We start from the raw sequence: 15,535 nt of genomic DNA on the forward strand, positions 1-15,535 counted from the left end.
CTGTAACCATTCATGGAAAAACTGAGAATGAAAGTAGCTGTGATCCAGACAACCTGGAAACCATGTGCCTGTGCTTTGCTGACTTGGGTCCCAGAATGAGAAGTCTTTTGTTTCCCCTATCAACAGAAAACCCAACATAACAAATCATGCAATACAATATCAAACTCTAGGTTATTCCAAAATGACAATCAATTGAGTAGAAACAAACTGTATCTTCAGAAGGGCAAATGAGAGAGGCTAGGGATCACTATCAAAGGACTTCTGTTTTCTTTTGTTTATTAAATAGCAACTGTATTATTTACTGCAGCTTTGTAAGCTAGTGAGCAGCTGGGTGTAACACATTTCCATGCTGTGTAACCTCTACTTATGCTTCGTTAGATTCCTTATCAGGACCAGAAGAAAAGAAATCTCTCTGTTATGCTTTTCCTGTGGCAAAGGAAAAGACAAGATAATGACTTTCCAGCTCATTTCACTTGTACAACGTTCTCATCAATCACCATGGGGTAGGTCTTTGTTATTTTCACTGAAGGACTGTTCTTAGTTTTCTGCCACAATAAAGTGTGACTCCACTAACTAGCAAATCAAGGTTACCTCTGCCACATTTACAAAAGAACAAAATGCAAACATAAGGCTAAAGCTACTTCTGAAATTTTTCCAAGGCCCAGGTTTCACACACATAAACTTACTCTAAATTATGTCTAAACTTTTTTCATTGAAATGAAGGGTAAAGTCTGAAACATTCAAGGCAGTTGATGTAAGGAAGATAAACTACCCATTTCATCAAGAACCAGAAGTTTTCTGCTTGTTTTGCGACTTTCTGCTCCAGAAACCAAGCAAAGAAACTGTGGTTTATTTTTATTTTAAACTCTGTCGAGTATGCATCTCTTTGCAGTTTTGGTTCACTATAGCCCACGCAGCTTGGCCTCTATTCTCCTTTTCCTATGACTTCAATAAGCCCTATAGACACAAGCAGGAATTATGTGAGCAAATAAAAAGCAAGAAAGGGATATATTCTAATCAAGGCAAGAATATAATAAAAATGCTTTGTAAAATGGTCTCTCCTTCTTTAACTTCATGTTTTTATAAGTCTTTTACTTTCTGGTCCCTGTTGCTTCTCAGTGAATGACACCGATACACCAAATACTACACCTTGTGATAACAAGGATAGGGTTTAGAGATTGTTGTTGACTTTCTCAAATCCCAAATTAGACATTTTTTATTTAAAATACATGAAAGACATCTCTATACTGTTTCATTAAATGCATTTTACATTTGCAACATCCTATGTACTCTTTTGAAACCTTTTCCATTTAAATGTGGTCTCTAGTTTTGGATAGCAAACATTTCCTTTGTAACATTAAGGGAGGAGTATGTTACTGTCAAAATTTCTCTCTAAAATGTCCTTGCTAAAATACTCTACTTGTCAGAACAGGAGTATCTGAATTCCAAGTGAAAGAGTATTTTAGAATGAATCATAAACTACATGTTAAAAAAAGGCAACATGTTGCCATTCCAGTGCCCCTTCCCTGCTGTAAAATTAAATGAAAAAGGACTCTCCACATTTATAGCCACAGAATATTGTAACATTTTTGAGCATTCTAAGATTCCTTAATTGTAGTTATGCAACAGAACTGTCATATCCTAAAACAAAGGACAAAAATTCAGCAGCTGAATTTATGGGCTTGGAAATTAAATGCTCTTAAGAGATGGCTAACATGTCTTCTTAAGTATTTTTGGCATTTTTAAGTTACAGTGCAAAGCTTCCTACTGCACGGACCAAAGAAGTGGGATGTTTTAGAAATACTTATAATTCCTATGGTGCTTTTTGTAAATTCACGTATTTAGCAACACTGAAAACTGTTGAGTAGTAATCTTCTTTGCAATTAAGCCACTAATTTCAGTGGGCCACTTATGGTATGAGACACTGTTCAACATTAATAAAGATGTAATGTGTTAGCTTCTAATGAGCTGGTCATGATGGTAAAAACCAACTTCTTTTAAATGTCTATTCTCAAGGCCCACAGTTCTCAAAGGCAAAGGGGATAAATTCTGTGGCCAGAATTTATGATACTAATGAAAAAAATCCTAACAACAAAGCAGTCCATTAAACCTATGATTCTCAGAGCCCTTTTGCATTACTGAGTCAGTTGACTATGATGACCAACTGTGACACACTTTTGTGAACCATCAGGGTGTGATTCCAAAGGCACACACATTGCTTACACATAAGTTTTGAGAGAAGACTACTTCCTCACCCTGACAAAGCATTTAAACACAAGCAAAACACATGTTTGTGACTAATCTGAGGCAACGGAAACAACGGTTTCAATTCTTCTTTGCTCTAACTTTGGAATTCACCAGGTCAGGAATAAGAACTGATTCTCCTCTAATTCTCAGTCTTTCAACCTCAGTTTTTTCAAAGCTGGAGCAATCAGTTCACATAAAATTAAGCAGAAGTTTAAGTGCTTTGCTGGAGCAAAGCCTCTGCTCCTTTTAGGGTTATCCAGAAAGTTCAACTGTAGATCCCAGCATGAATGTAAAAGTTTTGTGAGCATGGACATAAATGGTAGCACTGTATAGCTGCCACATATATGAGTTCTGTATCTATGATAACAGAGATAACTCATGCTCATGAGTCTTTGGATAAGGCTTCCAACACAAAAATTAAGGACAGATTTGATCTAGGAGCTTGAGCCTTTGTAATTTGCTCTTTCTTAATTGCAAACTGTTCAGGCCGCTTGCTAACTGATGCTAATAGCATTGCACCACACTCAGCCCTGGACAACTCAAAGAAGTCAACAGTTACACCACAGAAGGATCTGACCTATAACTGTGCTCTGGCAAATATTACAAACCCATGTCTGCTTTATTAAAACTACAAATAAATTAATAATTTTAATTTCTAAATTCTCCCTTGCTGCTTCATTGAAAGCAAACAACACGGCATTTTTGTTACTTCACTCATATTTCCACTCTAATTTTTCTGTCTTCTCGCAGCTGCTTTTGAGTTTGATAATAATGTGTGTCTTTGTTTGGACTTCTTAAAAAGAGGGATATTCTCCAAATGGAAGAAAGGTCATTTTATTTTGCTTTGAAACCTGAGAAACCTGTAACATGAACCATACGCTGATTACAGAGCACTGATATATAAAGGATGCAGTTGTGTAAATGTGTGAAGTGGCTCTCGTGGGGAAAGAACAGAGCAGAGGAGAAGCACTATTTTAGACAAATAATCCTCTTGTAGGATCTAATTATCATGACTCATGTTCAACAAGGCATTGTGTAGAGGCCAGACAAAAAGGAGGACCTGTTACGGTGAGCATTATACAGTCAAAGGTTTTCACACAGCCTCTTCCATTAAAAGTTGACCAAAAAAATGGATAAGACAGATCCCAGGTGGAGAAACAGTGTGACACTTCCATGATATTACTCTTTTATGGCATAGAGTCACTTAGGAGGGGATAAGAAAAATGGAAAGAATAGTGATGGAGAGAAAAGTTCTGGAGGGAAGGAAAGCACAGGAGAGTGCAATAGTGTAAATACAGAGTGAAAGTGAGGTGAAAAAATGAAGGTGGAAGGAAGGGGCAGAAAGAAGAAAGGGCTGGAGAAAATGTTCTCTGAAAATACAGAGAACATTGAGTTGAAATCACTGGAAGCTCTCCGAGTGTCAGAGGTTTTGGCTTTGGTTGCTTCAGCAGCTGAATGCAACTGACTGATTCCACTGGCTGGTGCTTTGCAGGTCTGCCCTTCATGGCCAGAGGACAGAAAGCTGGGAGGAACCATGTCTATTCTGGTACCTGCAGGGCCAGGTGGGATGAGGATCTCCATACATCTCTGATCCAACACACAGAGTAGGAGGGAGAGGCACAGTCTTTGCTGGGTCCCATTTTATTCCCACTCTATGACTGGAACAGCCCTCATTCCAGCTTAGCTGAAATACAAGCCTATGGGGTGGAGTCTGGGGACCAGCAGCATATGTGAAATATGCATTCACATGTGTCCATGTAAAGACACTATACACCAAACCACTCTGCAGGCACAGGAGGAAAACTGGTGTTAATCCTTCTGTATTCCTGTACTTTGGACTGTTCTCTAAGCACCTGAGTTGCCAGTTCTGGACTCTTCTGGCCCACAGCTATTTTGAACTCCACAGACAGCAGAGTGATGATCATTAACTTTCTCTCTCCCTTTCTTCCACTTGCTCCAATAACTTTTTTTTTTCAAATGTTACAGGGCTTTTACAATAATTATATGTATGTGTGATTACATGTCTATATATAAATATTTTAGGATTCTTAATGCTAATTTTAAGTTCTACATATGAGAACATGCAATTAAAAAAAAAGTTCCATCCCTATCCTCTTGTACAGAACTGGCATAAACTAAATACATCTATTACAAAGAAAAAGAAACAAACACAACATATCTTGATTAAATCAGTGCAGTTCTAAATTAACATGCTTCAAACTGATTTTTACTGTGGGATACAATAACCTGCCTATATACTGGCATAAAAGCAGCACATACAGCTAGTGCAGGAGTATTACATTTCTCCTGGGGTGAAATAGAAAAAAAGAATTTTATAAATAAAAACACCCTTAATTGATTGATTTGATAGTGCAGCTATCAACTATGAGTTGTCTGTTAGCAACTTTTGAAGTATTTTACACTACAGCTGTGTATTTGCTGTGAATAAATATGAACATTTTGTGAATATTATAGTACAGTTAATCTGAGCTGCAGTAACTTGGGTTGGCTGACGTGGGAAAGGTATCCTGCTGCAATGCTTCTTGGTCCAGATCAGCTGAGTTCAGCCCTTAGGAGCTGGAGTTCAGTGAAAAAAATACATTGGCCAGGTTTCCCAGATATCTACCTTGTCACAATTTGTGTCCTTCTGTCTCCTCTTCCCCATCTCTGTGTGCTTGTTTCAGGGTGAAGTACAGCTCTGTGGGTATGCAGAGGCCTGGGGGCTTGATTTCTTTCCAGTGCAGAAACTCCTATTATGAAAGTGATTCCTATCTGCCTGCATAAAAATCAAGAATGGCTCCTTGAATGTCACCTCTTTACCTCACATCTGCTGCAGTCTGACCTACGAATTACTTGTCAAAAGCAGCATATGTGTTGTAAGCAAAATTTAGAACATGGGTAATTCCAGGCATTTCAGTCTCTTGTTCTGTCACTGCTTTCCATGCACCATGAGCTGCAACGCCTTCCTCTTAATTGCTTTAACTGTGGGATCTCATTTTTGATGAAGACTGAAAACATGATGGGTGATGCTTCTGTTGATCACTGAGGCAACATTTACTTGCAGAGGAAGTTGTGACTGAACACCACCACCACAGGACAAAGGAAAGTATCTCAAAAAGGCTCCAAGGAGCTGGTGCTGGCTCACTATGGAAAAGTATGGCACTGTCTCTGATGTGCTGCCTGGCAATCTAGCCCCACTTTTACATCTGCTTGAGCATTACTCCTACCACGTGCTCAGTTTCTTTCTTTCAGTGTCACCAAAGCATTTCATATAGCAATTGCTACCATGCTGATGTTCCAGTACCAGAAACCCAGTGTCACTAACAATCTGAGAATGTCCCAAGGAAACCCAGAGCAGTAGGACCATAAGAATTTTTTTTTCACCAATAACAGAAATTATAAGATAATAACATTACACTTTCAGCGTTTGTGATACTGCAATTTTGCAATGACTTGGTCACAAACTCTGTTCTACCAAAGGCTCAGTCTCCATGCCTGCCCACAATTCAGAATCTCTTCAGTCTCTTAATTCCCTTGGACTTTCTGAGTGAAGATGATTTCTGGCCCTCCCATCTACTGAAAACAATGGCTTCCTTCTGACTTCAAAAAGCATGTGTCCCTTAGGACCTTACTAGACTGTAGTGCTGCCTTGAGAGTTTGGGCCATAAAAGAAAAGTAAGTTGAGATGTTTATTTAGAGAGTCCTTGACAGACATCTTTTTATGGTGACATTTCTAATACACTATCACTGTTTTGAAAGATTAAAATCATAATGACTTTTTTTTTCAGGCAGGTTGCTTTCATGCGTTATGCTACAATGCTGCTTGACTGCTTTCCAAACAGGAACAACTGAAAAAAATGTGAAGCGCTCCAATGATTTGAAATCACCCTAGTCAGGACAGACTGATTTAAAATTATTGGAGTGCCATACATTTTTATGAGGTCTCAGTTTGCAAGCAATGGAGTTCTATGCAGTCCTCTGCTACAGCAGTTCTAAAAGACATATACAACATCATCAGTTTGAAAATGTTTGCATTGGAATTTGGAAATGGTAAGGATTGGGAGAGAATTTAGCACCACTGTACTTAAAATCACTGGCTCTATGCTGACTGTAAAAAGGTCCAAGCTAAAGAAGTAACTGTACAAACACATTATATTTGGTAGAATCCTGTGCTCAACAGTCTCTTCATTCTTCCTAATCCCTTGGTCAGACCATACGTCACCACCTGCACCACCAGAGATGTGGCTGTGTTTCTACAGGCAGCAGAGTATGAGAAAGAAATTACAATACCCGCAACAGAGGGAACCACTACCCCTTGGAGAACATCCTCTTTTTAAAGGTGTTTACTCTTTTTCCCTTTTTACTCTTTCCCTCAGAGTGTGCCACTTGAGCAGGGCACCTGCTCTCTCTCCTCCAAATCTTCCACACAGCAGTCCAAGCCCTGGTAGTAGGGTAACAGATTTAAGGAAAAAAAAAAAATTTACCTCACAATGACACATCAGTTCAGTCCTTTTGTTTTTCATTTATTTATAGTGGAAATTCTTCTTTAATTCATAATAGAGATTCAAACCAAAATTTACTGCAGAGTATTTCACAAAGAAGTAGATCCTTAGCAGCTGTAAACAGGCATAATTTCACTGAAGCTAATGCATTTATGCCTTAGTATCAGCTGGGGATCTGAGCTGTTATTTGTGGACTCTCAACTCCTCGCTAAGTTTTGCTTCTTTCTCTACCACAAAAGCACTGACAAGAAAATTTTAGTAACAGTTCTTCTTTTAGTATCATCCTTGTTAATTTAAATAGGCACATTTTAAAGTGACTTTTAACTTTGATGTTGTGAAGTATTGCCACACACTGAAGACTGTCAGTACTGGCAAATCTGTTTTCCTGGAATACCTTGTGCTGTTTTCAGAACTGCATGATCGTGTGACATCTGCTCCACATCTCATACGTGATCGACTGAGAAGGTTCACCCGTGGCAGATGGCTGCTGACTCACCTCTCAGCACTGAACACTGGGTTGCTTTCTGAGAAACAACATCTTCATATTAATTTTCTAAGAATCTTGAAAAGATGTGATGGGTCTGCTTGGTTTGACTGCAGGTAAAGTAAGTTACAGGAAATGCACATGGATGCAAATGTTCTAGGACCATGTGTAATATTTTAAAATTCAATTTCTGGGCTATCAGCAGACAAATTCACAAAAAGGAAATCAGGTTCACTGCAGTACTTTCTAAATTGTAGGTATCTGAATAGCAAAATCTGAATCACTGAGTAAGATGGAGATCTTGGCTTCCTATGCAAAGGAATAATATCCACAGAAGCCCTTCACTTGAGTGAGGAATCAGGAAATATGAGTGAAATGGATGTAACCTAGACCTGTTCTTGCTGTGTTTTTGCTGCACTGTTCCAGGGTGGGAGGAATATGATGAAGATTCACAGATCACAGACCTGGGTAGAAGGACATTCCTTGCTCTTCTAACATCCCATGATTGATAATATATGCACCTCTTATACCAGAGACCATTGTCCTGTTCCCTGTTATACCAGAGACTTTTGTCCTGTTCCCTGCTGACTGCCACATTGAAACAGGCACAGTCCAGTAAGCATGTGCAGCTTGGGCAGGCTAAGTTCTGATCAGTTATAGGAAAACTATTGCAAGAAGCCACAAGTTTACTTATAATGACATTACCTCACAAGGTTAATGTTTTTCAGTACTAAAATTAAAGAACACTGGGAACAGTTTGTTAGTTCCTCTCATTCTTACAGACTCCTTGGCCTGGCAGAACAAGACAAGAAGAACTCCAAAGTGCCAGTTCTGAACCAATTAATTTACAGCCCTTTATACCAAGTCAGCATGTGCATACATTAATTTAAAGCTAAATATTGTTGCAATAGCTTGAATAAACATTAACAAAATCAGCTTGTTTGCATGTAGTTAGTGTTATAACAACCATATATAGCCAAATCCTTTAGGATCAAAAAACCACACCTCATAAGCACCACATCTATATGTGACCACCCAGCCTAAACATGCTTCGGTCCCAAAGATTTACACATCAAAATGCTTTAACTATTTTTTTTCTTAAATCTTTCTTATGTCAACTACCAAAATTTCCTAAAGACCAAAGCCTCTAGGAGGCTCAACTGCTAATAACCAAAGACCAACAGCTGTGTCCTAAGGAAACTGAACTCGTACCTTCTATTTCCACATAAATGGCCCTAAAGTTAAGGAGTATCCCAGGAAGAGAAGAAGGGAGGACATGATTGGTATAGAGGGAAGAAGGGAGATGTTCTCATTGCTGTTTCTGATTCATCCTGTATGGAACATACATTAATCAGGTCTGACAGAGGAAGCCACAGAGGGTGAGCAAAGACTGCAGTCCAGTAGTTACAAAGACATATTCATTACATTAAGGGCTTGAACATAGTTCTCTTTCAAAGGTGAATGCCATGTCCATGAGTGTTTGCAGTCATATCCTTCATCCTTCTAGCCCAAAGTATACTCCATTAAAAAATAATGGAATGGCTTCAGCAGAAAAGATTTTAAGTATCCCCGTCCAGAATAACCTAGAATTCAGTAGCCAGAGCTAGAACCACAACACTGGGCTGGAGCACTCATTCTCCTGATGACAGGGAGGAACCCATGTCTGTCCTACATCCTGGATAAGTATTTTGACTAAAAGGCAACGCCTCAAAAGGAAACTGCTTTTTCTTTGATTTTATGGGCACCTGTGGATATGTTCCTAAAATAACCTCTGGGGTGACTTCTGCTGCAGGGCTTAGGATCTTAGAAAGACATTGTTGAACAGCTTAAGACAAAAGCTTTAGCTGTGTTTAAGTGATTGATACAATCAAGTTTTCTGAACTGCTGCAGTCTGACTGCTAAACATAAAGGAAACTTTAAAAATGGTACCAGTGTTACTTGTGTTCCTTGACGGTAACTAGAAACCCCAGCACACCCCAAACCAACAATACCTGAGTCTCCCTGACCCAAATGGTACATAATGATGGTAGTTAAGTCACTCAGAAAAGACCTTTTGGGGCTGATACTTCTCTCATAGAAATTTTAAATCATTCAAGTTCCACTAACAACTGTTGAGTTTTCACCATGGTGCCACAGAGGTGTATTAGATCCCTCAACTTCAAGCTACCCAGAGCTTACTCAGCTCATTTGGCACCTCTGTGTTGCTGACACGTGCAGAACTTTAACAGATGGCCTTACAATACAGGCAGTTGTTTTGTGCTGTGCTACTGGAGGGGGGAAATACTCTACACAAATTGTCTGCAAGTCTGGAAAGAAACAAAGCACAAATCCATATTAACCTCAAAAGCCAAACTATAAAAAGTCAGATTAGTCATTTAAAAATGCATGTGCTCTGGGTTACGTGCTCAGTTGCTGCAAAATGGCAGTATTTCCCTGCAGCCAGGAGAACTGTGCTTTGCTTCAGTTTCTACCAGGAATATCCCTAAAGACTGTATCATTAGAAAGGTATAGAAATAAGAAATATGGGAATAAGCCTTGAGAACCTTCCTCATATGATCAGCTCTGACTGTCAGAAAAAGTACCTCCATAAAATGTGTGTTTTCACATAAATCGTGAAGCAACAGGATACAACTTAATTTAATGAAATCTCTTTTGTCCCAGGCCAAGCAATTCAGGAAATAACAAATCAGCTACTGTGCAAATGTTGAAATCAACACTGATGACAAAATAAACATCAATTTTACATTTAAACCCATTTAAAAAGAGCTGAATGCACCACAAACTGAATTTTACACTCACTGATTTCACTAGCCACACTGGAACTTAAGCACTGTACATAAAAGACCAGAACTGCTCATCCCTGTTTCTCTGTGGCTTCATTTTTCTCTGTTATTATGCCAGATTATCAGATATATCAGCTGTGTTGAACTAGTAAACCACATATGCAGAACAGTGCTTTTCAAAAGTAAAGTCAACCATTTCACCAGCATATAACCTCTGTGAAATGTATATTCATGCATATGTATTAGAATTTACTAGTGCAAATTTGGAACAAGATTTTAGAAAATCCAATGCTCATCTCCTCTATTTTCTTTAAATGAAACATCTCAAAATGTATCTCAAACTAAGATTTCAGGGGCTTGACCACTCAATTCCCACCCATTTCAATACACTTAGTTAGAGAATGTGCCAGTCACCTTGTGTATTATTTTCCAGTGTAAACTGAAATACAGTTCCTTTAAGTAGCTTCAGAGCCCTACAAGGAAGAAGAAACCTAAAAGCATTATCATAAAAGAGCCCTTCAAATGCAAGAAATACATTCCAGCCTAATTCTGGGATGGAATCAAAGCTGTATCCACTTTAAAAAAATTATTTTATCCACTAAGGTCACTTCAAAAGCAATGTTGCTGGAATGATACTGACTGATATCTTACATTTGTTACTTTGATACAAGAGCTTTATCAGTTTTATGTCTAATTTTATACTGAAAGAACAAACAGCTCCAAGGTTTGAAGCTGTTATGAAAAAAAATATTAAAACAACTAGATTTCAGAGAGGACTCATGTTTTCCTTTCTGAGGACTTTTGCCATACTAAGATGACACAACATACTTTCAGAGAGTACTTACGCAAATGCAAGACAATCTGTCTCTGAAAGCATAAAATATTTCTACTCATGAAAAAAGAAAAAGCACAAGAATTGTTAAACAGACACAGTAAAAATGCAGGAACATGTAGGGTCTCTGTGCTTCTCTTCCCAGGCCTCTACATATTGTCAACTATTTCAGGGTATGGTCCTCAGTGTAGCACTTCACTGTGAGCCTCACAGGAGAGAAGAGGAGTTGGTATCATATTTTTGTATTGATAATGCAAGCAATTCCTATCCTGGGAAGAAAACCTCCCTTAGAGATGCAGAATATGAGATAAAATTATGGAACATATAGAAACCTTTCTGGAGGTTTCTGGTATGGAAGAGGCCTCTTGGGGAAACAAAAGGCAAAGCGAAGGGGACAGGAGCACAGGATTTATTTTGTCCATTCTTATCTCTTTGCCCTCCCTACCTAACATTTTCTGAATATCCAATATCTTTTTTTCTTAAATACCTTTATAGTTTCAGTAGGCACTCCAGGCTCTGGAACTTTATCCAAGTAAGTAGTCAAGTCTTGATCCACGTGTTCAAACACTAATGTTAACTTGGTCTCTCTGTCTGTTCGTGACACAGTGCACACATCAAACAATCTGAGAAGAGATTAAAAAAAGACAAGGTAAGGATATGGGAACCAGTATACAAGAACCTGGCAGCTCATACATGTCCACTTAAATTTCTTACAGTATATCTCTGAGCTCTTTATTAATGAGATAACTACTGATACATCAATAATAGCAAAATTCCCTTTAATGTGTGAATTATGAAATAGGATTAAGTACTAAGAATTAATCAGCTGTTCAAAGTAAAATAATTACATGAAGATAAAATATTTTTTGGACAAAGCAACTAGAGATGCAGGAAAGGACTTGATATTTATCCATGTCCTGTGCTGCAGCACTTACAGTCATTTAAAAAAAAATGTGTGAAACATTTTGGAGAAAAAATATACAGGGCATTTGCGTACACATTCAGTGTCTTCCCACATAACTCCCATGTTCCCCATTACACAGCTTTATAATTAAATCTCCTTTGGCAGACACAGAATTTTTTTGCTCATTACTCTTGCAAGTTCCTGGACACAAGAAATACCATCAGAGTCCGGATACAGTCTGGAAAACAACTTTGTGAACAAGATGCCACTACTAACAAAGCTTTCTTCATCATCACTTTCTGTAATATTTTTACTGAAATTTCTCTAACATTTCGCTTTGTTGAACAACATTAAATCAAAAATAATTTGCAGGGCTCATAATAATGTCACATTCCTATCTGATTTCTCTATTTTCTCTTGTTTCATCTTTTTAATTAGGATTTTTTTCATCTTCTCCAGTTCACCGACTGTACCAACTTTAATCAGCATTTTATGCTCTTCACAAATGTCTGCCCATTCTTCTGTGTTTCACACCTATACTCATACCAACGACTCTCCCTATCCTTCAAGTCCCATTCCTACTTCCCAAAACACAGTGGGAAACCATCTTACAGATGGAAGAACCCTTGTTCCCTGCTCTCGTACTTTAGTCATTTGTATATTAATTCAGTTTTATATTATGTAAGTAAGATTAAGCCTTCCTCTCTGTAGTAAGACAGAAAACTAATAGCTATTTTTATTACATGACAGTAACTTTAAAATAATATACCAATACACTTATTGAGAAAAAACTCTATACAGTTAAAATGAAGAACCTAAAATTGACAACAAACTAGTGCTGGTACAAGAAATTTTGGTCAAAATCACAGCATAATTATGTGGTTTTGTGACAGGAATCTTTCATCCTTTTAGAATAACTGTTTCTTTACTTTGTGCAAAATTTCTGATAACATTATCAAGTAGTATTTTTGTTCTTTGTCCCAGGATGAATGGCTTTATATGTAGGCAAGAGATTCCACACAAAGCCTTGGGAGGTCACTACCATTCTAACAGGACATCTGAGAAACAGACTAGGAAAAGACTTTGTACTGAGTTTTTACTTCTCACCTTAAATCTCAGAATATTTCACAAGAGAAGGGAAGATAAGAATAAGCACAGCTATCTGTGAAGACTGTAATCCAGGTTTATGATGGCAGTATGTTTTATCTGAGATAACAGATTTAACAGGTTAAGGCTGCAGTCCCACTTTAAAAGGATTTTCTAAATAATGTTTGGTCACACATAAAAATTGTTTATTAGCCACTGTGTTTTGAAAATAGAATTATGCACATTCCTTTTCAGCTCAAAGAAGCTTTTCAGTGAGTAATCACTTGAAAACTGGAGTTAGAAAATATGGAGAGACTGTCACTCTACCTCTACTAAAAGACTGATCTGTACTTCATCTGTAATCATATTAACTAATATTAATCAAACTATTATGGTAACATAGTGACTGTAATAACAAATGTCTGGGCACATTTCTCATAAAGATAAATAATATTATTTTAATAATTCTCTCAATGGGGTGTAAACAGAAGATAGATGTCCTGTACACAACAAATCAGTTTTGTGAAAAGTCACAAACCTTCCTGAAAAGTTGACATTTGCTGGTATTTGGCTTGAGGTTAATAATCTGCAATATATTTATATAAATCAATGTGGAATGTAGCCGGACTGCCTATAACCCCAACACATGCAAATAGAGAGGAGCCAGACAGGTCTGAACATCTGAATATAAACACTGGAAAGTATTTCCAACTGTATGATTCCTTTGTGTTGACCTACATTTACCTAAAAATGTTCTAAAACACCTTTTTTGCCAGGTACTTAATACACTGGCAAGATTATCTTTTCAACTATAGCAAAACTATACTTCAAGAAAAAAAAGGAAAAAAGATTTCACTGTATAGAATCTACAAGCAACATGTAATTTCTAACTCACTGTGAAGGGGAATACTGATTCTCTGCTTAATTCTGTGTGTCTTATTTTGATTCTAGCATTTTCTGGCACATCAAAATAAGGAACTCAGAGGAGTGCAACTCTAGTCACCTATCACTGAATAATAATATTTTCTTTCTTATACATGCTTTGTGTGAAACTTCACATGCAGTAGTGCAGTTAATAATGAAAACATGGGATTCTACACCAAGTAGGCAGAAGCAAATTATTTTTGCTCACAGAAAGTACAGCTGCTGTGTTAGAAAGGTAGTAATTTAAAGCACAGTTTCTATGAACTTGCAATATTACCAAAACCCCTAGCATCTGGCATTGCCTGTGCTAATTATTCTGGAAACAGATTAAGAAAGACAAAGCCTCTTTATTTAGTGGTTTCCATATGTATAAAACTACTTTTTGTAAACTATGTTTTTACATCCACAGTGAGAAAAGTATCCATAAAGTTGTCTTCTTTAGTTAGGAACATCTCTACTGCCTATAATGCACACCTCTCAAGCCATTTCCTCATGATTTTCTGGACGTGATGGATTCATTTTGCATGTGATTGCCTCTCCGGATGAGGCAACAGCAAAAGGCCTTTTATTTAAAGAGTTACAACGTGGACACTGTCCTAAGTGAAGTAAATGTACATCAATTAATACAGGATTTCCATACTGAGTACTTTGTAAACACAAGCCCTGCCCTTCTATTGTACTTACAAAAGAAACGTTTGAATTATTTGATTAAAGAAAGATCCGCTGTGGGAAATCCTGCAAGTATTTAACAAGATGTTTGGCTCAGAGTCATACACAGCCTGACAAGTCCATCTGAAAAGGAACATTCTTGAATAGATACTTACAGGATACCTGTGTTTTAATGCAGACACGTTTTCCAGTTGGTTGCTCTAGAGTAAAAAAACCTCATCAGCTGCTCATCTACACCTCTGTTTTATGTGTCTAGTGCCTGGAGTATCTTACTATAACATACCAGAATACCTGCCTTCATGCAAAAAACCTTTGCTTTTTCTGAATGCAGAAAACTAGATGATCAAGTCATGATTCATCTTGAAGTCTCCACAGCTTCTAAAAGCACATAATCTGACAAATCCAACCTCAGTTCATCTTCATTTTAAAACATGCAGTCTGCATTCTTAATGCTTTTATAAGAAAACACACAGTTATGCCAATTGCTTTGAAAACTGTTTCAACTACGGACTGGACTGTTACTGGACTTATTTCTGAGACGGTTTGTGAACCACTACAAAGTTACCCACTTGTGGAATAAAACAGAATAGACATTTTTTTCCAGACCAAACCGAGAGAGAGCAGCAGTAGAAATCAAACCTACGAGCCCAAGGCACCTGCAAGAAATTCCAAAAAACAGATCCGACTGTAAGACCTGAAAAGCTGTAGGACACCAGCTCTTTCATCTACTGTCAGAACAGATGAGTAAGTACATCTAGAAAATTAGCCAGATCATAGTCAAATGGAAGACTAAAAAATTAATATACTTACTGCCAATGCATCCTAATGCTTATTGTTATTTTATAGTCTACTAATCCAACAGGAACACATAGCTTTTTACTTTGCTGGTCACCCACAACCCTGAACAAAGCCACAGTCCTAAAGTTCTTCAGTAACATGGATTTACTTCAATGTTATCAGAAACAATGTCTGCCTTGGAAGAGTTATTTCCTAGCTTAAGCATGAAAGAGAAAGAGAACTTGAACCATCAACTAATGAGCAGGAGAGAAGTTTAAGACGACCGTGGTATGGTAAGCAATAGCATAATAATATGCTACAGCCATA

General features: G+C 37.7%; 1 protein-coding gene across 4 annotated transcripts in view; it reads right to left on the reverse strand.

The window, feature by feature from the left end:
* The window catches only part of CDK6 (cyclin dependent kinase 6), a 170,859-nt gene that overhangs the window by 90,351 nt on the left and 64,973 nt on the right, over positions 1-15,535 (reverse strand). For all 4 annotated transcript variants that reach the window (XM_071735236.1, XM_071735233.1, XM_071735234.1 and 1 more), the window contains exon 3: positions 11,336-11,471. In XM_071735236.1, the coding sequence (XP_071591337.1) occupies positions 11,336-11,471 (136 nt within the window). The remainder of the gene's footprint in view (positions 1-11,335; positions 11,472-15,535) is intronic.

Source organism: Heliangelus exortis, chromosome 2 (genome assembly GCF_036169615.1).
Source record: "Heliangelus exortis chromosome 2, bHelExo1.hap1, whole genome shotgun sequence".
Classification (NCBI taxonomy): Eukaryota; Metazoa; Chordata; class Aves; order Apodiformes; family Trochilidae; genus Heliangelus; species Heliangelus exortis.